The sequence below is a fragment of the Amblyomma maculatum genome, chromosome 10 (genome assembly GCF_055883805.1).
Source record: "Amblyomma maculatum isolate TAMU_Amacu chromosome 10, ASM5588380v1, whole genome shotgun sequence".
NCBI lineage: Eukaryota > Metazoa > Arthropoda > Arachnida > Ixodida > Ixodidae > Amblyomma > Amblyomma maculatum.
Genome location: NC_139353.1, coordinates 28,255,063 through 28,276,585, shown reverse-complemented (window position 1 = coordinate 28,276,585; position 21,523 = coordinate 28,255,063). Strand labels below are relative to the sequence as shown.

Below are 21,523 nucleotides of genomic sequence, written 5' to 3'. Positions count from 1 at the left end.
GTTATTTTTATTTGTTGTGCTTTTAGACCTCTGAATCACATAGCAAGGTTACGTTAGTGCCACATGGCGTGGATGTTCTGCACTGAAGGCCCTAAATGTACACTTTTAGAAGGATACATCCGACTGTGTGGCTAGTGTGCGAATGAAACCGTAAAAATCATATTTCCGAGGTTTGTATTGACATCGTTTAATGCATAAAAGGTACTTTGGCGTTTGACAATGAAAAACAAAGATGCTGTTGTTACAATCGTGTTCAAATAAACACCATCTCACAGTGTCAGCAACAAGGCAAGGTCGACCATTGAAGTAGACAGGGCTCAAAAATCATCTATGTACGCACGTCGATAAGTTTATGGAAAACACATGTATGCATGAGAACTCTGGACAGGATAACAACCTTCTAGAAAACAACAATGTCACATAAACAACATTGCTGCCAGTACTTTGCGTAGCATTTACAGTAGAATGTAAATAGAAATCCAGTCACATTTTTGACTCCTCGCACAGTGAGGCTTCCTCGCAGTACTTAACTATGATCGAAAGTCTGACCTTAGTACAGACACATGATGGTATGGAACCAATCTTTGCATATACATCATTCACATGCGGACAACCTCACTGTTTATACATGCGAACAGTTCCTTCACACGTTTGTATAAAACAAACCAAATTAATCACTCTGGCCTTTGTTAAAACAACGACATCTTGATTTCGTTTTTTTTTTTTTTTTTTTTTACAAACTATGCCTCACATTGCATCGTAAAACTCACCTCGAGATATAACAGCGAATTGAGGCTCGAATAATTGCCGCAATGCACAATTTGCATATTCATGAATTAAAATTATGTTTGCATTTTTAGGCTATGCGCGCCCAAGGACCTGAATATCGTTTGTGTACTAAAGTGCATGCGGAAATAAAATTTTGGATGCAGTAAGGGCATGCACAATTTTGAAAGCTGAAATTTCGCGCTGCTGCACACGTGAGAGCCACACCAATATTTTATGGGTGCTTTGGACGAAGCTTCACCTTGCTAGGCCGCTGAATAACGCTCTTGGTACTTGCATGCCACGCATTCGCGTCAAGCTGGGCGTGGAGCCAGACTGGGGTGCTAGAAGCCAACTACTTCTTTCGGAAATAACTTGCCATCGTGAACGCAAATGCGTGGATGCCCGACCGCAGCTTCATGCTTGCACTAAGCCCATACCGCGCCTACGACGCCAGTCAGATAGTCAACAGCAGGCCTGCTGCATACCAGAGAAGATTTGAAGGACGAGGTTTTCTTGGCACCTCGTCAAATAGATTTTGACATCGAAACCATCGCTAAAGCCATGATTTAGTTCATGCTGCCGCTGTCATGAGCTGCGCAGCACCTTTAGGCTGGTCTTGGACCGAGCATAATTAAGAGCTCTTGCTAATTTCAACTTAAATGCGCACATGTCACTGCATGCTTCATGCTCCATAAAACAATACCAAGAGGACATACCTATTTACAGAGCGACATAGTATCCGACAAAATTACCAGAGCAGGCCAAATGAACACACATCACTGCGCGTGAGTGCATAGTATATAGAAGGCAGTTCAAATTACCTTCTTAAGTTCATTTGATGCGTTTTTCAAACTGTGTTTTAAGGAAGGCGTAAGAAACAACCGTTTATTTTTTTGGTCTTGAAGGCTTGTAAGGCAAACACGACAGTTGAAAGCCTCTGAATTCCTTTATAGCAGCCTACGTGCGACCATACACAGTTAAACACATAAATGTGCATATAAAGCTAGCATTGCAGCATATTTTTAAAAATGAAATTGCCTGACATGAGATCGCCGGCGTTCACATCAAGCATAGTTATCATCTAGCTAGTGACGAACTTTTATGCGCCACCTGACGAAAATTAGTAGAACGTTAATAAACACACAAATTTGCATTCTTCATTTCACACTGCCCTCTGCAAACTACATGCGCATGCGACTATGTCGACGCACAAATAAGCAGAGGGAACACTGTGAGGACGAATTTTGTGCTCACAACATAATGAACGGACAAAAACATCACGCCCGTTCATCAACCAGCAGGCTCGAAAATTTTCGCTCAAAGGACGACTTGCTTTGTATCTCACACACATTCACACACATACACACTCGCATTAAAAATGCAGCATTTACATACATCTCGTGCAGCTTGCTGTGCTTTAATGCTTGCACAGTGTTGTCTACGATATATTCTATATCCTGGCGAATTATTTTCAACCGCGTGTTATAAGGTGGCGTTACTACGAAGTGCAATACCTACAGATACAGCGTCGTTTATTTCAATTTAACGGCGCTGTTATCGCGCTTACAGATAGCGTGGTGAAGATGAATGTGAAGCAGCCTGCGACCAGCGCTGGTGCCTTCCCGGTTCAAACGAAGACAGGCGTGACAAAATAACTGTTTTCCTATGAAGAAAATCTCCCAACATGTTCTCGTAACTTACTGACACTTGCGACTTATGCAAATGTGATGCCAGTGCAAGTAAAACGGACGATTTCACGAGGTGCATATTTCGGACAGCACATTTTTAAGACCTGCGAGTTGGGCGTAGACCGATTCAGCTCAAGCTTAACTGAAGACAATGTTATGAGGTGAGGTGTACTTTCAACTAGCGTAAAATCTTATCCTCATAAAATGGGTTGAAACTGATGCGTTGATGTACACTGCATTCTGTTTACCTTAAGCTGAAAAGGCTACACGGTTTGCACTATGTTCGTCTGAATCCAAGCCATTCATAATGCACTAGGCATGGAGTCTCAGCTTGGTTCCGTGTTTCTGCTGGATTGGCAGACATGCAGGAGAAACTTCGCCAAACACGGGTACATGTTGTTCACAGCGAGTAACTGATGTGGCAAAGGTCCACAAGCCGAGTCCACACCCTCGAGTCCAAGTCGAGAACACTGCCCTCGGGCCGTATTGCACTCCGCGTTCACTCCTCTCACGGGTCGAAGCTGTTCTCGGCGTCATTCGGGTAGTCGAAGGGTTCTCTGCTCTCCACTTCGGGGTTTCCGGCCGTCGTTGGGAAGGGTCCCTTGGTTCCTGGGCAGTCGCAAACGGGGCAGCCGGCGGGATTGCGGATCTTGGTGCATGGAGCGTCGCAGCTCTTGAGCTCCTTGCATGGTTCACAACGGCACATGCGGCATCCGGTGGCCATCTGAATCGAGGTGCAGCCGAAGCCTTCCTTGGCCACACATGGTTTGTCATCGCAGGGAACTGCATCACAGAAAAAGGGTAGAAGAGTTTAATCACTGCCTAATTGTTTTTAATGCCCATTTATTTCCTTGATTGACTGACTGATTGGTCAGTACATAAATTTACGATAGGAGACACTGAATACGACATTCTAACCAAGTTAGGTCGGCGGAGGCTGAACAGCACACCAAAAGATTTTGATGTGCTGTGCATGTCTGTAAATGGTTGATCAATTCACCAATCGATTGATCAATCAGTTATACACTGTCAATCGCAAAGTGCAAGTCATCTAAGCATTTTTGACTGCGAATGAGGACTACGAGAATAGTTTACATCTTTGAAGGCTCTTATTGTAAGGCGCAGCTCACCGCATTTGCAGATGGGGCAGTTGTCTGGGTGCTTCACAACTTTGCACGTGTAGCCGATGCCGCAGTTTGGAATGGGAGGGCAGGAGTCTGCACAGAAGAAAAAGAAAATTTCATGATTCTCTGTTTAGCGTTAAATAATAGCTGTTGACAACACATGCACTGAATTCACACATATCCACGACAGTCTGTGAGTGGACGGCGTGCATTTCTTAAAAAACAACATATATAAATATTGTGTTACAAAGCGTGTTTGTTATAGAAATGAATTTTTATATTTATCTGGCCGTCAATGGCCTACACGAGCCATATTAACAGAATCCTGGCACAGATATAGGCCAATAACAGAACGAATTCGAAATGTTTCTTTATCTAATGTGGTATCTTTCCTCCATATACTATATGTCACCAAAAACTGAACGCTGTGTGCCATGGTCTTGATTACGACATGCATCCTGGTTGGTTCCAAAATGGCAGCACATTATGACATAAACACTGCGAATGCGGCTGATTAGAATAACCTGTTGTTATCACTACACGTTTTATTTTCTTTTGCGCCTATCTACGAATCAAGAAAGTCCGGCAGTGCTCATAAAAGCGGCTCGCGAAGGCTCTCTAAAAGCCTGACTCTCAGACTGCGTACCTAAATCGCCGTGTAGAAGAGCGCATCGAGCAATCGAGGCATCGCAAAAGCGCGTCGCAAGCCTACTCCAAGTTCACGTCTCGTCGTCGGTATGCAAGGTCTCTATATTTAACCGCTATTTCTCTCTACGCTCGAGCTCATGATCGCACCATACGGGGAAAATCCGCGAAGTGAACGAGAAAAGGCGAGACAAAAAGCTATTAAAGCCAGTCTCCTGCATTTCCAAGAAAGAAGAGAACGCCGCGTACACATAACAGAAACCTTAAACGTTTGCGCAAGAGGAAAAGTGTAAACAAGCAGCAACACAATAAGAAAACATATGTCAAGATATGAAGAAGGAAACGGGGAACATCAGCGGCACATCGGGTAAAGACGCAACAGGATGTGACTACGCGAAAACGGGAAACTCGTAAACGGGGAAGGCAGGACACCACGGTGAAGTCAAAGAGGAAAGAAAAGAAATACAACAAAAAATGCACGAATCTCTCGTTCGCTCGCGGAGGTGGGCTGCCACGAGGGATGCTGATTGCTGAGAGTCGTACGATGCTGTCCGGGCATCGGGGCTTCCCACCATATGCGCGCTGTTGCTGCTGATGTTCCAGAGCTCGCTATACTGTTCTTCCGCGTACGCCGACACAACCCAGAGACGCCCGAAAGCTTTGCGCAACCATTAGCCTCACGTAATGCGCGTAACGCAGATCCCCGATGCACCGCTATGTCATGCAGCTTTTTTGTTCGGGCTGGGACAGGTAGGTCACCGCCGCTTGCGGCGGGGGCTTTCCTGCCACCAAATTTTTATCTGTTGTAGGCCGTCATTGCATCCGCCATCGCTTCGGTGGTGGACGACGGCTGTTGTTGCCGCGCGCGTCTTTCTCTCCCTCTTCTTTTTCTTTCTTCTCTGTTTTCTGTCTGTACGAGGCAGCGGAGGTAGCTCAGATACAGAGCCAGTAGCAGGCCCGTGCAATTTCTTTTCCTTCTTCCTACAGCCACAACAACAACACCGTTCCCATCTGCGCTCCTTTCATGTCAAGGCTGGTCGGTCGATACGGGGTTTTCAGCAGAGCCATCTTTTCGGACACAGCTAGACGATGAGACGATGGTAGTTCTTGGTTCTTGAAGCGCCTATTTGCCCTCAAGATAGCGACATCCGGTGGGTGCCACGCGACAAAACCTGTGGTTACGAAGCCATTGCTAAGGCTTGCCGCTTGGAGCTATGAATGCGCAGATCCGTCAGCGAATTTCTACGTATTAAGTAATTACACTATTATCTATTTGATCTTTGAGTGTCTTGCACTGTCTGCAATGTTTTTGAGTTACGTACTGAAACTGGCCGCACTAAACTGCACAAGAGCCAACCCTGGGAACTTTTGACCAACTTTGAGCCACCATTAACCCCAATTTCATCATCGACAGAACGAGCGTAAGTTCCTGCAGTGCGCAAAGTGTGCGCAGCACAAAACATCGTCTCAGCCATTGTGATTCGCCTACTGCATGGCGCCAAAGACGATTGATTGGCATCTATATGAACTTGCGGAAAAATGTCTTCCTGGTCCTTTCGTTGCATAACTCTTGTAGAGGCTGCTGGACACCGGAAAACGCCATCGATGACACAAGAGGGACGTCGAGCAAAAAAAAATATATATATATGAATAGAAAAGAATAAGCTAAGCATCACCGAGTAAGCAGCGAACGAGATAGCGTTGCGCCACCTCTCGCCGTCAGTCTTGTCTTGTGGCATAGAAACTACCGGCAGCAGCAGCGGCGTGAATAAGACGCGAGCCCTCCTGTCGAAGGACGAAAACAAGGAAGAGGAACCTCCTGCAACTTTCCCATTCGCTTCCAGGAGACTAAGGACGACTACAATTGCAACCCACCTCGAAGCTATAGCAAGCTGAAAGATAAGCTTTTTTTGTTTGCGAGGCAAACAAGGGAAAAATGACTTCGTCGCAAACACGCTGCCAGTGGAGGACGATTTCGATTTCGAACTGTCGTTTTGTTGTTTTTGTGCTCCGTTTCCTTAGCTTCTTTTTATTTATTTATTTCAGACCAGCAGGTAACCTTGTTGACCTCACCGCTAGAGGCGTGGCTGTGTTTAGTTGGCACAGCCGCAGATTTTGCTCATTTGCCAACTAAATGCAGCTGGTTCAGCGGCTAAGACAAACGGCCAGCAGGAACGAGATCGCAGATAGCATTGTTCGCCGTTTAGAGGCAGCCGGATTTAGCTGGACGGAGGCCAAATCTAGAAATGCTGTCGTGCCGGCCTTCTTTGAATAATGGAAAATGGAAAAGCGACGACTAGAGAAAAGGAAAAGCGACACCTGATGTTACGAAACAAGGCACGGCGGAAGGGGTTGGAGAGATTTAAGAAACTTAAGGTCTTGTGTAACACGCAGCAAAGTCATAATACACTTATCTCTTTACATTCGGTCTAGGCTCTAAAGTGCGCAATTTTTACAAGGGCTCTCCTGCCCGGGCTATATATATATATATGTTTTGTACGCTCCAGGAAGCAACGATGTTGGGAAGAGTGATGCCGTCTAGTTCTACATAACAGGGCAGTTCATACTGTGTGCTGTTGTATTTGCACCATTAAGTTGCGAGCTGTCTTGCATGCGGCCACAATGACAAAATTTCTTCCATAAAGGATAGACGTCCACTTCATTCGGCATGGTATGGGAGAGCTATAGGCGAGTTAGTCAGGCAGACATTTGTCGGTGCGATGTGGCGTGCGAAAAAAAAAAAAAAAAAAAAACACTGCAAGGGTGTTCATCGTAAATTCCTTATAATCTCCATCAGTGGCATTCATTCAATCTTCACGCCATCTGAAAGGACAAGGAACTGCTCTCCCAAGAAGTCGCCTAATGTAAACGGAAGTGTGCAAATATAATGCCCTCAAATTTACATCTTACAGGTCCACTGAAAAATCGTTTGGTCCCGTATGATTATAAGTGATTCTTAAGGCATTTACGTCACTGAAGAAGGGGCCAACAATGTCGTTCCGTCCCAAGAACGGATCTTATATGCTCCTGAAGCAGTGGTTGCAGAAAGAAGTCCGCTCCAAGTTACTACCAGGAAATGGCCCCGTGTTTGTTTTCCTTCACTGCCATCCATACGGTTTGGTTTATGGGGTTTAAAGACTCAGAAGGACTCATGTTATGAGAGACGGTGTAGTGGAGGGCTGCGAAAATTTTTACAATCTGGGGTTCTTTAAAGTGCACTGACATCGCAGTACACGGGCGCCTTGCTTTTTTGCCTCCTTCGAAAAGCGGCCGTCGCGGCCGGGATCGATACCGCATCCTTGTGCATAGTAATCGAGCGCCCTAACCACTGCACCATTGCGGCGGACTGCCATCCAAGTGCCATAAACTGCTCGTATAGTAAGCGTCGAGTGACATGAAATACGCAGTGATTTAATATGGTGCTAAGTTTCGGAGAGGGGACTCAAAACCTCGCCCGGTTGGAATTCTGCTCAACACATTTCTGGGACACAGCGGTCTCCCGACGAGAATGGTATACTCGCAGCCGTAAGGAAAAACATATTAACAGCCCTAACGCTGCGCGTGAGAAACAAGGAAACGTCCATATTTCCCGCGCCCTACAATCTTAACCAGCTCACGCTTGCGGAAGCAGATGACGACACCGAGTCACTCAAGCAAGCAGCAGCACATAGAATAGATTACATCATTCCAGTGGATGCATAAGCAGGACATGAGAAGTCTGTGCCGATAACACATAAAACGAGAATCCCTCTCCTTTCCTCCCTCTCGCCAGCCAAGCACATTACTATGCCTCGCCTGCTGGGGTAAATGTTTTGTTTTCCAACGGATGTGCCGTTCACGCACCGTGAAAAAAGCTGCGTTGTAGGTAGGTCGGAATAAACCTCTTCACGCGTGCTGGTTTGCGAACGTCTCCACTCGATGAGGTTACGCATTTGCTTTTTAGAATCCGGGTCCCGCCCTATTTCCTCTAGTATGCACTTGGTACTAGAAGAGAACTGCTGTTTCTTTAGCTTTAGTTTTATTATCAGTGAGTGCCACTAGGAAAAACACGTTAGCGACACGCATTTGCTGACTGCAAGCATCGGTGTTTTTATATTATGTTTTTTAAGAGACCGAAAGACAGTTTAAAAAAAGCGAGCACATACTCGGGTGATGCATGTGCCCGTTACAGAACAGCTGGATCTACGACAATGTGGATAATGTAACACTCTCTCGCATGCGAGGCGAGCGTTACACAGATAACTGCAGTACCCGGTTATGTGAGCTGTTCTCTAGTTCTTTTCTTCTTCTTTTTTTAATCGCTTGCCAACACGTGGACAAACGCTACGACTAAACAGCGTGTTGGCTCGCCACTACTTTTTCTGTGACAACAGGACAAGGCAGCTGCCGTGCTGTCATGAGTCACTTCCGTCTGCAAAATGCTAGAGTCCGCACCACCGTGCGCGCAAGACCCATTTGCCTCCACGATTTGTCTTCCTTTTGAACACCTGTTTCCCCCTCCATTGTCAGACAGTAGCAAGAAAAAAAAAATAATACACTACTTATCAGGTAGAGGTGCACAGTGCGCACCGGTTATTAAAGGTTTCAAGGCGTTCCGCAAACTCCACTGCAGAAGCGCCGCTAGCAAACACAGATTGCGTTATGCGGCCTCTGTAATGCATGGACGGATTCTCTCGATCGCCTCACCATGAACTGCAAGTCACAGTAGTTAAGGGTCTGTTCCTACGTTTGCGTGCGTGCTTGCATATGCGTGCGCGCGCGCGCGCGCGCGCGCGCGCGCGCGCGCGCGTGTGTGTGTGTGTGTGTGTGTGTGTGTGTGTGTGTGTGTGTGTGTGTGTGTGTGTGTGTGTGTGTGTGTGTGTGTGTGTGTGTGTGTGTGTGTGTGTGTGTGTGTGTGTGTGTGTGTGTGTGTGTGTGTGTGTGTGTGTGTGTGTGTGTGTGTGTGTGTGTGTGTGTGTGTGTGTGTGTGTGTGTGTGTGTGTGTGTGCGCGCTTTGGCCTTGTGTGCACACACTAGCTTGGTTAAAAAGCGCTGTGCATGGGAGCGCGGTGTCAGTATTGTACTATGTGGACGCGAGGAGTTTCACCTTAAAACAGGTGTGCAATATCTCTTCAGTCACACCGGCCTTAAATGAAATTGGCCCCGCCGGGGTGGCGCAGTGGTTACGGCGCTCGACTACTGTTCCCAAGGACGCGGGATCGAATCCTGGCCTCGGCGGCAGCTTTTCGATGGAGGCGAAAAGCAAGGCGCCCGTGTGCTGTGCGATGTCAGTGCACGTTAAAGAACCCCAAGTGGTCGAAATTTCCGGAGTCCTCCACTACGGCGTCTCTCATAGCCTGAGTTGCTTTGGGACGTTAAACCCCACAAACCAAACCAAACCTTAAATGAAATTGCGCATGCAATGCAGAGTTCCTTTCCTCGTCAATATTGCGAGGCTCGTTCACGAGGCCGCGTTAGAAGCGATTGAGAATAACTGATGAATAAGGGGATATCTGTTGCAGCAACAAAGCTTCCGCAGATAGCCAAAAAGAGAATCAGGAAATTTGCTAGAATAACGTGTTTTAGATTGGTGAAAGGTAAGTCCTTAACACGGCAGGGTATTCCAGGCTGAGTCTAGCTACCCCACAGACGTATTTTTTAAAACTTCACTTCTGCGCAGAATGCCCCCCCCCCCCCCCCCCCCCCCCAAATTCTTCCGATTTTTTACATGTTCCGGAGGTCTCTCGACAGCATCCGCCGATCGCCAAGTCGCCCCCTTATAAAAAAAAAAATACGCGCGATAACATTGGAAAGGGCGCAGGCGATAGCAGGATAGCAGTCTATGCAGGTTTTCATACCTAGCGGACAAACCTAATCGGCAAAACTATAATCAGCTTTTATCCCCTTCTATCATTTTAGCGCTCCCAATGGCAATGACGAAGACGCCCTCGGCTCAGTCTAAACAAACGGTTAATCACAACGCACGTCCGTTGCATTGATGATGAGTCCGGCAATCGCTAGTGCGCACGTCTTTAGTGCGGTGTCCATAGAATACAGTGACTGTATATACCGCCCCTGGAAAGTGCCGGAAGAGCTTCTTGATTCGTCGCAAAGCAGTGGCGACGAATCTCTTCAAGGTTCACAGCTGCGGCGCGGCGTGACTTCTTTTGTCGCCCTCTGATGATAAGTGGCGCTGCTTCGAGGAGTTGACAACGGCACGAGCGCGTTGAGCCACGCAAATCCCGCAGCCGTGCTTCTCGCTACACGAGTCGTTCAAGCGATAACTACGAAGAAAAGCCTTCCGGAGTCACGTACGCATACACACACGGTCTCGGGCGCTAGCGGTGGCGTCACTTGCACGGCACGCTTGAGGAGAAAGGGATGGATCATCAGCGTCTCCGTGGCGTACTCGGGTAGTCGCGTCAAGGAAGCCATCGACGAAGCGAGACGAGGCCTTGACGGAGAAATGACGGGGTCGATGCAGGATGCGGGTGCGAGGTGCATGTTTTATGCAACCGCTGTGCGGAATCCTGAGTGGAGTCTTTCTCCTTTGCACCTAGCTCTCTTTGGTCGCGGCATCGTTCCTGATGCCGCCCTCGATCGTGTCTCCGAGCGTGCGAGCGTGTTCCGCCTGACTAAAGTATGACCGAGTAGTTCCGCAAAGGAAGCCTTGTGCAAGCATCCCTCGTTGCGGTGTAACTTGTCCGTGTGGCACCGTGTCAGGGAGTCGGTTAAACTATGACCCTGTTCTTACTAACTAGCTGTAAACAGGTTTACAGTTAGCTTTCGCTTCCAAGTTCTCTCCGTGCCAAATGCAAGCGTAAGACGAATCTTTCAAGTTACTGTCCCTAAGTGTGCTGTAAGTAAAAGCTCTATAGCATCACTGTTCGACAGAAGAAATGTGTTCTGCCACATAGCGTCCAGATAAAGCGCATACGTGCATATTGTTCCTAGCCGCTTCCTCTTCCATAAGAAGTAGAGGTAAGAACGTTCGTTTTCTTCTCTTTTTTTTTTTTCGAAGTACTTGCCTCAAAAGACGCAGTAAAATATCGTATTGTGGTATAGGTGTAATATGGTATAGTATTTGGAGCTGACATCCCAGGGCTAAGAAAGAGACAGCAATGGATGGCATCAAAATAATTTCGATCATAAGGAGTTCTTTAACGTGCCATGACATGGCACGCACACCACCATGGCGCGTTTGCCATTTGCGTGTATCGATATCTAATTGTCGTAATTGACCCAGCCACCTCAGGCCCAGCAGCTTGACGCCGCGGGCACTGAACAGCTGCGGCGAGTGGCATAGCGGGGGATCAAATTATTGCTTGGTAGCAGAACCTGAATCAGTCGTCGTCACACTCACTGGGCGTAAATATGTTATTTGAAGAAGGTGGTGCCAGACTAACATGCCAACCTGACGTCAAGGTTTAACTACCACTGGTGCATACAAAAGCTCAACCGATCTGAAAGAAAGTGAAGATAAGCTGCCCTGCTTTGGCTCGCTCGCTTACAGTCCAGCTCAAAGTCATAGACTGTAGGCTGCCGTAACCTAGCGACATACGCACTTAAGCACAATTTTATGATAGCTATTCCGTTTATTCGTGCGGAAAGATATCAGCTGTGTTATTCATGCACATGTTCCCTTTTTCACCAGCTCTGAATGAGATGTAGAATAACCATGACAATTTTAGTCATATTTTTATCTATTAGTGATTAGGCATTGGGTCTTGTAACGACTCTTGAATTATGGACCTAATTTTCCTCGTTCAGATATGGCCCAGTTCCTTCATCTGGTTTGCCTGCTATAGAGAGCGTAAATTAATGGTTGTGAGCAACGCATGCACTTCTTGTAAACATCGCATGACATGCCTGTAACGCTGTTCACCCAATGCACTTTAGAGACTAAAATTTCTCGTACGCGTGAGCGACAATCGAAACCTATATCTCTCTTCCAGCAGCAGCTACCGACCGCACTTGTACGTACAAGTGCGGAATCGCATGCTTTTCATCTTTCGTAATGAAAAGTTACCGGGTGTGGTACCTGTGCGTTCAGATCGCTTTTCGCGCGTCCTGAAGACGTTTTTCCTTCCTCTGTAGCTCACCATCGTCTCCGCCGTAGATGGCACACAGCAGGCGGCCGTAATGCTCATCTGGTCATTACTAGCTGTTTCATATGCACCTGGCTTATCATCACGAGAACAGTTCATACCGTTAAGAATCTAACGCAAATAACTTCCCTCAGTCACCACTCACGTCATTTTCGTTGTGAAACCAGGAAACAAACAAACAAAAAAAAAACGGCTCCCCCGTCTTCATCTCTCTTTGCTTTACTATTTTTGCAAGAAAAAAGCAAGACGGTGCTGAATGATATAACAACATTGGGGGTTGTCGCGAAGTTTGCTGCACCTAGCGTTGCAGACAGGAAGTGAAATGAAGCCACATTTAAACATGCACCCAACGAGTTCCGCTCATGCAAATGAGTCGCCGGCGGCGGCTCCTACAAAGGGTCGAGACGCTGACGTTTTGCGCGCCTCAAGCATGTAGTCCTCGTTAAGGGCGGTTCCCAACGCTCTTTGCGTAACGACGTTGTAACGTGTCGCGGTGACGTGTCGAGGTTCCCCAGACACGCAGCTGCATCTATCCATATAAGCAGGTGACCTGACGGCGACTCCGTAACTAATACCAACTGAAAAGCAGCTTCATCGCGAGGCTTCTGTATTGAGTTCCGGTCACGTCCGCATGTGTAATGACGGATAGAAAACTAATATCTGGCGCGCACGCGCGCGCGCGAATGTTTGCACGTGCTCTAGCAGGAGCGCTGACTATTTATTCGTTTATTTATTTGGCAAACTGTACATTCCTGGCATCATTCATAGGAAAGCTGGGATCGTGTCATGGTTTGAGCATATTGAGATGGTTATGTGGTGCTGATTTAGGCTAGACTGTCGATTTATTTGCATTCAAAGCATAAATAGCAGTGCTGGTCAAATAAATTGCTAACATATACTCCTATTTTTCATCTACAGGGAAATATCTGGTCATTTCCACTCGCGTTCACAAATATATTAGTTCACACCCTACCTACATACGACGATAATTTGTGTGTGTATATCGTTTGCTGAAAGACGCTTGGAGTTTTTGGCAAAAATTGTTCGTTTCCACAGTGACAGCGACGAAGAACGGATTAGGGGCTGTTGCGGCAATACAACGACGGGCTCATGCCTTGCCTTACGAGTCCCTCTTTCTAGCTTCGCCTGTAACGCACTCTCTAGATCCCCGAGCCATAATTTGAGCCGTCCACATACACGCTCATTCTCTGCAACAACCCTTCATGCTCCATATGGTTCCTCTCCGCTGCGAAGAAAAAAAAAAAACACTCTTAGGTTTTAAAGCGTTCGACCCCGTTTCCCGAGGATCTGAAATACAACTTCGTCATGTCCAGGCCAAACTCAAGTCTCGGCTGCTCCGCAAGCTCTGACAATTAGAGCGCGTCCACTTTGAAGAAACCGCCGCCGATCTGTGCCAAGTTCGACTGATTGTCAGCTTCGGCTGCAGTGTCTCCTACTGGCATTGCGTAAAAGCAAAAGAATTTCATCTTTCTTGTCTGCCTGCCCGTCCCTTCTTCGTTTGCCCTTTGATTCTCGCCGGCGATTACGGGTTCCTGACGCGCGTCGCGCTCGGCGGAGCGTGAAACGAGATGCGACGCACGCGCACTCTAGGTTGTGCCGAAATGCGGGAATCCTGCTTCTCGAAATTCCGTCGCGAACCCAGCAGCAAATGCCTCTATTCGATGCGATCTGAACGCTCTCGCAAAATAAACCACAGTGCTGGGGTCTTCCGAGAAACTTTTCCTGCTTAACATTCTGAGTTGCGAAGCTGGGAACATTCCCAGGCTGTTGCCGTGATGCGAGCACGTGCGATCTTGTTATCTGTTAAAACCAGGTGGTCCTTGTAAGACATAAGACCGTTAGATTCTAAACGGCAGTTTGTAAGCTGGGTGACTAGCCGAGTAGCTGCGGACTGTTAAGTCTGTGAGCTGTAAACGGACGGGATCACGGTCAGACCAGTCTGCCAAGTGATTTAACTATATGATCGTAATAGTTCAACCTTGCACCGTCAGCTTGGGAATAGCGAAAACTTCCCACGAAAAAGCCGTGCGTAAGGTGCGCACTTTAGACCGAAGTTATTGCTGAAAAAGTTTGGGGCGCTGATCAAACATTTGAAGACGGGTCGTCATGAACAAAAAGGAGTTGCACCGAGGTGTTCTCTTAAGTTCTAATCAATCAAAACCCAAAAATTTTCTGACTATCGGGAAACCATGCCATTTGTGGAATGGAAAGATATGTAAATGACGTACCACCTGCCAGTGCTGCAGCGGAAAGTCTATACGCTCCTGTGCACGGAACACAGACAGAACACCAGATGACTACAACCTGCATTTGCGTTGCCGTATATCTCAGAAAAATGTCCAAAGACATCCAATTGTTCTGTTATTAATGTAATCATGCGCCTTTCACGTCATAAACTGTTTCCGACCTCGAAAAAACACATGTGTCGAGAAAACTGTTGGAAAATGAGATTTTAGAGAGCTTGCAAGACGCTTCGTCGTGAAAAGTTCGCTCTTCCAACTAATCAAGGCGACAATTGCCAAGACCGTTGCTTGAGCGTTTGAGAATGACCTCTGCGCCGATATTCGACATCACTTTTCAGTTTCTGCATGCAAGATATTTTTTTTTAATTTGTACATTCGCTATGTAACTTAGTGGGATCAGAAATATGATGCTTCGAAAAGGCGCTTTCACCTTGCGTACAAGCGCGGTCTACAGCGTCGAGAGTTAGGCAAGTTTTAAAATACCCAGCCACCAACCCTTGTGCCATTGTGTCCATACCATACTGAAATCCTTAGCTACGGGTTCGTGCACGTCATAGGCATTAACCTCTAGCCGTAACAAATTTCCACTGACCTGGTAGGCTCGGATAAAAGGGCAGTTGAGAGGCAAGGCCTAAGAGAGGACCACGCACGAGAACCCACAAAAGGTTACCTGGACAGAAAGGTAGACAGCCAGAACTGAGATAAGAAAGATAAACACAAAAGCAGTAGGCTCAGTATCATTGCACGTAAAAAGTAACGGAGCCTCAAAAATTAGAAAAGCGTGAGGAAATAGAGTGACGCATATAAATACCGATTTCAACAAACAAACAAACACATTTAAAAGAGGAATTGAGAAACCACACCACCAACCACGTAATTATACGGCCCGCTCTCTGAGACAACTTGCAACCGAAATGAAAAAAAAAAAGATAGTCCATGCCAGAAAAATGTCGCAGCGAGGACCGCGGGGTAAATCCCGGACGGTGACCGAGAAATTCCAGTGGCAAACAAACAGCCTGGGGTGTATAAGGTCCCGCGTTCGAATCGCGCCAGATAGGCAACGCGATAGCTACCAGGCGATGTCGGTGGCAGGAAGCCCTTTTAACATCCCGCACCGCTTTTCTTTTTTTCGACGCTGGGGGGAGAGCTCCTTCGACGCTGGCCTCTGCACTCCCTCTCTCTGCCCCCTCCCCCCTCACCCCCAGTGTCTTTTCATTTTCTTCGGCTCTCTATCATTCTCGGCACTCCTCCCTTCATATCCCTGGGCTGGTATTCATTTCACAAAAAATAAGAGAGGCACAAAAACCGGCACAGCACGTGTCTCTTCTTTTTTTATGTGGAATGATTTCAGGTTGGATCAGTTTTGTTTTTATTCTTACCGGTGGTTCGGGGAAGAAGAATAAGAAAGTGGAGCGAGTCAAGTTGACCTCTCTGCCCAGAACTATCGTTAGCTTGGCATTTTTTTCTTCGAACGCTCTAAGAAACCCGTGGGCATCGGAAAGGGAGGGTCGTACACGGTGACAAGGGAGACGTGGCCTGAATACCAAAATGCTTCCTCCTGTCCGCCTCACTCAAACCTCTGCCAAGAAGCAAAACGAATTCACTGCATTGTTGATAAGCATGGCGGGAATTACTAGGTATAGCGTGCCCAGACTATGTGCGCTTGAGTTCAACGATGCCTCGCTTGAAGTCGATCAGGTCAACTGAAACTCGAAGAGAGTTCAACTATCACGAGCTTCTCGGTTTTTTCTTTACGCCTGCCGGGACGTTCGGCGTAATGACAGAACTCTCCCACTTGTGTGTCTTTCTTTTTCGAGCTTATAGATAAGATGGCCACTCGGATCCTTATCTAGCTCTGGATCTGTCTTTTTCCTGTGCCTGGGCTGAGACGCTATAGAGGTTTGTATTGAGACTGCTTGCGGTGATCTGTTTAGTTCAACAGCCTTAGTAGACCTGTCCTGGACCCCCGTCCCGTCCGCTTGGCCGCGTGTTTTCATTTATTCAGAAATACACATATACCTTTCGGAATGCACTAAATAAGCAAGCCTCTCGCGCTCCGTCAACAAGGTCAGTGACCTTGAAGTGGCACTGGCTTTGTTGCATTTGAAGAGCGCTAGCAGAACTTCAGTGCATGTTTATTCCTTCTGAGCCATTAATTCCTTGACCAGGCTTGTTTTAAGGCATGCCTGACTAAGCTTACGTGTCTCCGTTCCTCAGGGAGGGATTCGCTTATAACACAGTCATGTAGGATGCCGGGTCATGTATAAAGAAACTTTTTCTGACTAGAGACCTCCGGCTTGACCAAAATGTTGCTCACGGAAAGAACATAGTTCCTGCGGCGCCTTATTTTTTTCTTTCAGAGATATCTGAGACCAGCCTTTCGCTGCCCTCAACAGAAAAGGAAGAGAAAAATTAGTTGGCTCTTCACACAGAGCGTACCATACATCTAGCCTTCAAGTCACAAGGAGGATGTTGCGACTATAGCAATCGTTAGTAGCGAACCCAGCGAGCATGTTTCATTTAACGCGACCCCTCTAACTATAGACTTTCTTACTCTTACCTAGATGAAAAGCTGGGCTGCCATCTATGGGAGTTTACATGGATTTTCCTGACGACCGGTTCAGCAACCATGGGCGCTCAAAGCATCATGGGTCAGATAGCTACTGAGTGCAGAACTACAACTTTTGGTCAAAACTAATGCAAAGATAAACGTTGTTCTACCATAAACAATAATGTAACATTCAATTTTATGACTATAAATTGCAATAAGAGAGAGAAACAGCATGTCAGTGTGAGATTTATCAAATATAAGCGATGGCTCTTTCTCCTATTGGCTTAGTTTTGAGCAGCACAAATACCAGTATTTCGCACTTAATAGGCACGCTTTGAAAGAAAAAAAAAACGTTTTGGAAATATTTATGGTTGTGCAATTACTTAAGAAAGTTTTCAGTGGCATTTCGGGAAACGACACCTTTTATTGGCGACGTCTGCTTTTGCACCTTCGCTACTATAGCTTTTGCGGTCTATGTACGCACCTCGAGATGATGATGATGATGATGATGAAAAAGAAACATCATAGTAACGCCACTCCGTGCACCCGAGAAAAACCGACCGTCCCGCATCAAGTAGCACACCGGCCCATAATTCTTAGCGCGCCCATGGTGGCTAGTGCAGCGCCCTCAGCTTTCCCTCTAGTTAGTGTAAGAAACTCTATGTCTCTAACCAGCTGCGACCACCGACCGCAAACAACCTGTCGCCTGGACATTGCGAAGAAACCAATCTGACTCACCTTCAGCGTTGCATGAAAAACAAGGAAACAAAATATAATTTCCAGTATGGAAATTCAAGGTGCGATTCCTGTTTCAGATATGGCACCTTGCCGAGGTTGCCAACGCGAGACGACAGTAATGAAGAAATAGCTTTGCGTGGAAACGAGCGCTTAGCGATGGAGCGCACCACGCACACGAAGGAGAATGTATGAAGCCCATACCAAGAGAACGGAGAGTACGCGATTCTCGCGGAATCTCGATGTGCGGCGAATATAGTATATATATCCTCGTTCGCGCTCGTATGGGTAGCTCAAGGATGTGCGTGTCCTCGGATCGTTTCGCGGAAAAAACCCGACGCCGTGGCCAAGTGCGCACTCAGACAGAGCGAGAAAGGAGAGGCGAGGGACAAGCTGGTCGAACCGCACTCGTTCCGAGCCGCTGTTTTATTAAACCCCCTTTGCGATCGTAACGGTCGCCTGTCTAAGACCCAAGAGGCTTTATTCTGAAACAGTAGTCGCCGAGGGCATGTGCCAGCCTTCATTAAGTAGTCTCACTGCACTGGCTTCATTAGCTGCTGCCCATGAGCTGGTACCACGAACTAATGCCCAGAAATTAATCTATCTGAAGTCAACGCACTGGTCCTCGTTGACTGGTTTCAACACACCGACTTGTCACCATATATTAGACTTCATCAATTGAAATCAATGTGTCGGTTGAACCGCACTCGTTCCGAGTCACGTCGCAGTTGTTTTATTAAATCCCTCTGCGACCGTAGCCGCTGCATAGAAGACTTAAAAGGTTTTATTTTTGGAACAGAACTGGCTGAGGGCATGTGCTAGCCTTGATTAAATGGTCTCATTGTACTGGCTTCATTAGCTTATGCGCATGAGCCGGCCACCATGAAGTATTGCCCTGAGATTAATCTGGTCTCAAGCACTGGTCCTCGCGGACAGGTCTCGACGCACTGGCTGGTCCTAATACATTTTAGACACCATCAATTGATGCCAATATAAAGAGCTCACTGTGCTGATGTACTGGTTTCCGCGAACTGGTCTCGATGTACTGGCCCTTAAACACAGATGTCATGCACTGGCGTTCGTGTACTGGTGTCCATGTACTCGTATACATATCGGCATTATAGAGGGTAAACTCAAGGGTCTGCGGATTCATTGCTACCACGCTCCCCAGGGCAACTGCGAAACGACGAATGATACGAAGACTGAATCCATAGGCATCTTTCTTGTCGTGGAGGCTGACAAGGTGCGAAAAGACGAAAGACGTATCAACATTGCTATTGCCCCAGTGACGCCTATCTCTGAAACGCGAGCTGTATAGGTTTGCGTAGAACAAAAAAAAAAAGATAGACAAAAGCAGGCGCACAGAAACCAGAAGCCAGGAAGCGAGATAGATGTATCAGTAAAGCAAAGCACACGACCCGTGTATGACAGCCGATACGTCCGTCGGCAGACGAAGAAGAGATATGCAGAAGCCTGGAATCTCCCGGGGAAATGGTTGGAAGCCATCACGTACGGAGACGACGGAAGCGAAGGGGTCACGGCATCATATGAGCCGGATAGGACGTAGAGTGACGATTCTTGTCACTTCCCGAGCTGTACGAACTGCCTGGCGTTGCTCAGAGCTGCCCGTGGATATACAGTACAGCGCAAGCTGTAACACAAGCGACAATATTGCGTTATATAAACGTCATACTCGTTCAGGGTCTTTAGGTCTAGCGTCCGATGTGTTTTGAGAGCGTTTTGACACAAATACGCCACTTATCCCGGCGTCTTGTTTACATGATATTTTATTCCAGAGCTCAGCTCTACTAGCTCGGCCGCCTCGTTTCTTGCCGTTTTCTTAGCTTGTACCATGCATAGTGTGACATTGCAGAGATTATTTGAGTTACGTTTGCGGACCGCCGTGTTATGTGTAAGTTATCCCAGCAAGTACTGCAACCAAATAGATGCACGGAGGTTTATTTTTCCGCGAACCACCACAATTGTTTAGCTGACCAGCTATCGTGGCCCGATGCGGAGTACAGGTTAGAGGGTCCAACTCATGTCTTCAATTTAGCGGGCAAGAAAGACATTAGCGCATTGAGGTTTCTAGTCGAGAGTGATAGGAATGACCACAAATTTCTGTCATTATATTGTGTCGCATAACCCGGGAGTTGTTATACTTACAATTTTGTGATATCTTGTTTTACCTCTTTAATGAGCTGTGCAAACAACAATCACCGCGGAGTCGACTGTGCTTTGGCCTGCATTAACTGAGTGTTGCAACGCTAATATCGTTGATGATGCTCCTGATATGGTGACGATCCTGCATCCGCCACTTAATTAAGGCGCACGCAACAATCTTCGAAATAAACGCAAGCTCTTGTTACAAGTAACCGCATCGATGTAATCAGCAATAAAATCGATATAAAGTACAGCCCACTATGTCACCTACTAATGCGCAGAGACGCGGTCTTGCGAAAGGGATGTCATGACAAAATCATTGCGAAGTGCGCTGGAAAACAGAGCTAGTTTCAAAACTGCAGTAGTTATGGGGGCCCCGCGAATCATTATCAGTGGTATGAAGACAGCAGAAACAACTACAACTCTCAAATGACCACCACTTAGGTGACAGAATAACCGCACCGTCTTTAAATATACTGTCGATACAGTAGGCCAACCCTGGCCAGACTGTGCTCTTCTTGGCAATCGTTAGCACCATGACAGCGACCGAGTGCGACAGAGGAACACTTTCAGTCAACAAAAGAGCTTGTGAAGCTCTTTGCGAGGCAATCCGCATTCGAGAAGTTCAGGAGAAACCGGTGTTCCCAGTCGTGGAGGAACAAGCTCTCGCCAGCGATATCAAAAACACTCTCGTCCATCCTGTGCACGGTGCCAGGTGCGCGCAGTTCCTTTCGAAAACAGCTGATCCCGATAAGCTCTGTCCTTGACTCGCACCGACAGGGAGGCGGAGGGAGAACCAGCAAACGAGGTCGGCGTGATCCAAGACAGTTGCGCAATCCTGTGGCAACGAGCACCGCTAACACCGGAGCCACAGACATATGTAGAGAGACGATAAGACACATGTCCAGAAGTCATCTCCTCACCTGTGGCGTTGTCCGTGCTGTCATCCTGTTCGAGCGCGTGGCAGACTGCCGCGACTGCCAGGCAGCACACGGCAACCAAAGCGCACCACCGGGGAACCGAGGACGTTGCGGCGAGCATCCTGAGTGCGGAACGGGCAGACCTCGAATGCGGCTGGCGGGCCTTGTGGGCCTCCTCCTCTTTCCCTCCTCGGTTGACGCTGGCGACGCCGGCGCCGCTACGTTCGCAACGAGCGCGTCAAAACCCGTTTCCCGATTGGGCCTGTCCCCGTCACGGACGCTGCAACGACGCTGTCTTTGAACGAGAATGAGAAGGTTCAGAAGGAGAGGTCTTTTGCCGGCAGATGGAAAATCGCGCCGGACGCTTTGGCTACCGTCCGCTTTGCGGAAACGCTGCGCAGAGCGGTGAACGCCGAGGCCGCCGTGTTGGTGGGAACAGGAAGAGCTTTGTGGCTTCTTCTCCTTAAGAGGGAAGGGAACTTTGACATTGAGAAGGGCAAGCCACTGGCTTTATGCAAATTGAACTGAGGGTTGGTAATCGCCCTATATTCGACTCGCCTTCAGTGATGGATCGATGA

At 47.4% G+C, this 21,523-nt stretch overlaps 1 protein-coding gene across 2 annotated transcripts; it reads right to left on the bottom strand.

Annotated features, from left to right (window-relative positions):
- Window positions 1-162: 162 nt before the first annotated feature.
- On the bottom strand, window positions 163-21,219 carry LOC146175981 (uncharacterized). 2 transcript variants are annotated; one of them, XM_084582337.1, is made up of 4 exons: window positions 20,949-21,219; window positions 15,169-15,246; window positions 3,587-3,673; window positions 163-3,239 (listed from the first exon to the last, which is right to left on the bottom strand). In XM_084582337.1, the coding sequence occupies exons 1-4, from the start codon at window positions 21,064-21,066 to the stop codon at window positions 2,965-2,967; spliced, it is 558 nt and encodes a 185-aa protein (XP_084438463.1). In that variant the 5' UTR covers window positions 21,067-21,219; the 3' UTR covers window positions 163-2,964. The 2 variants fall into 2 exon arrangements, with proteins under 2 accessions (XP_084438463.1, XP_084438464.1); XM_084582338.1 differs by lacking the exon at window positions 15,169-15,246 and having other exon boundaries at window positions 20,949-21,218.
- Window positions 21,220-21,523: the final 304 nt, after the last annotated feature.

Excerpts from the sequence above, each read along its gene's own strand:
- LOC146175981 (XM_084582337.1), bottom strand. The coding sequence starts at position 21,066 with ATGCTCGCCGCAACGTCCTCGGTTCCCCGGTGGTGCGCTTTGGTTGCC. Across the intron at positions 3,674-15,168 it reads CTTTTATCCGAGCCTACCAG|ACTCCTGCCCTCCCATTCCA; the intron begins GTCAGTGGAAAT and ends TCTTCTGTGCAG. Across the intron at positions 3,240-3,586 it reads CTGCCCCATCTGCAAATGCG|TTCCCTGCGATGACAAACCA; the intron begins GTGAGCTGCGCC and ends TCTGTGATGCAG.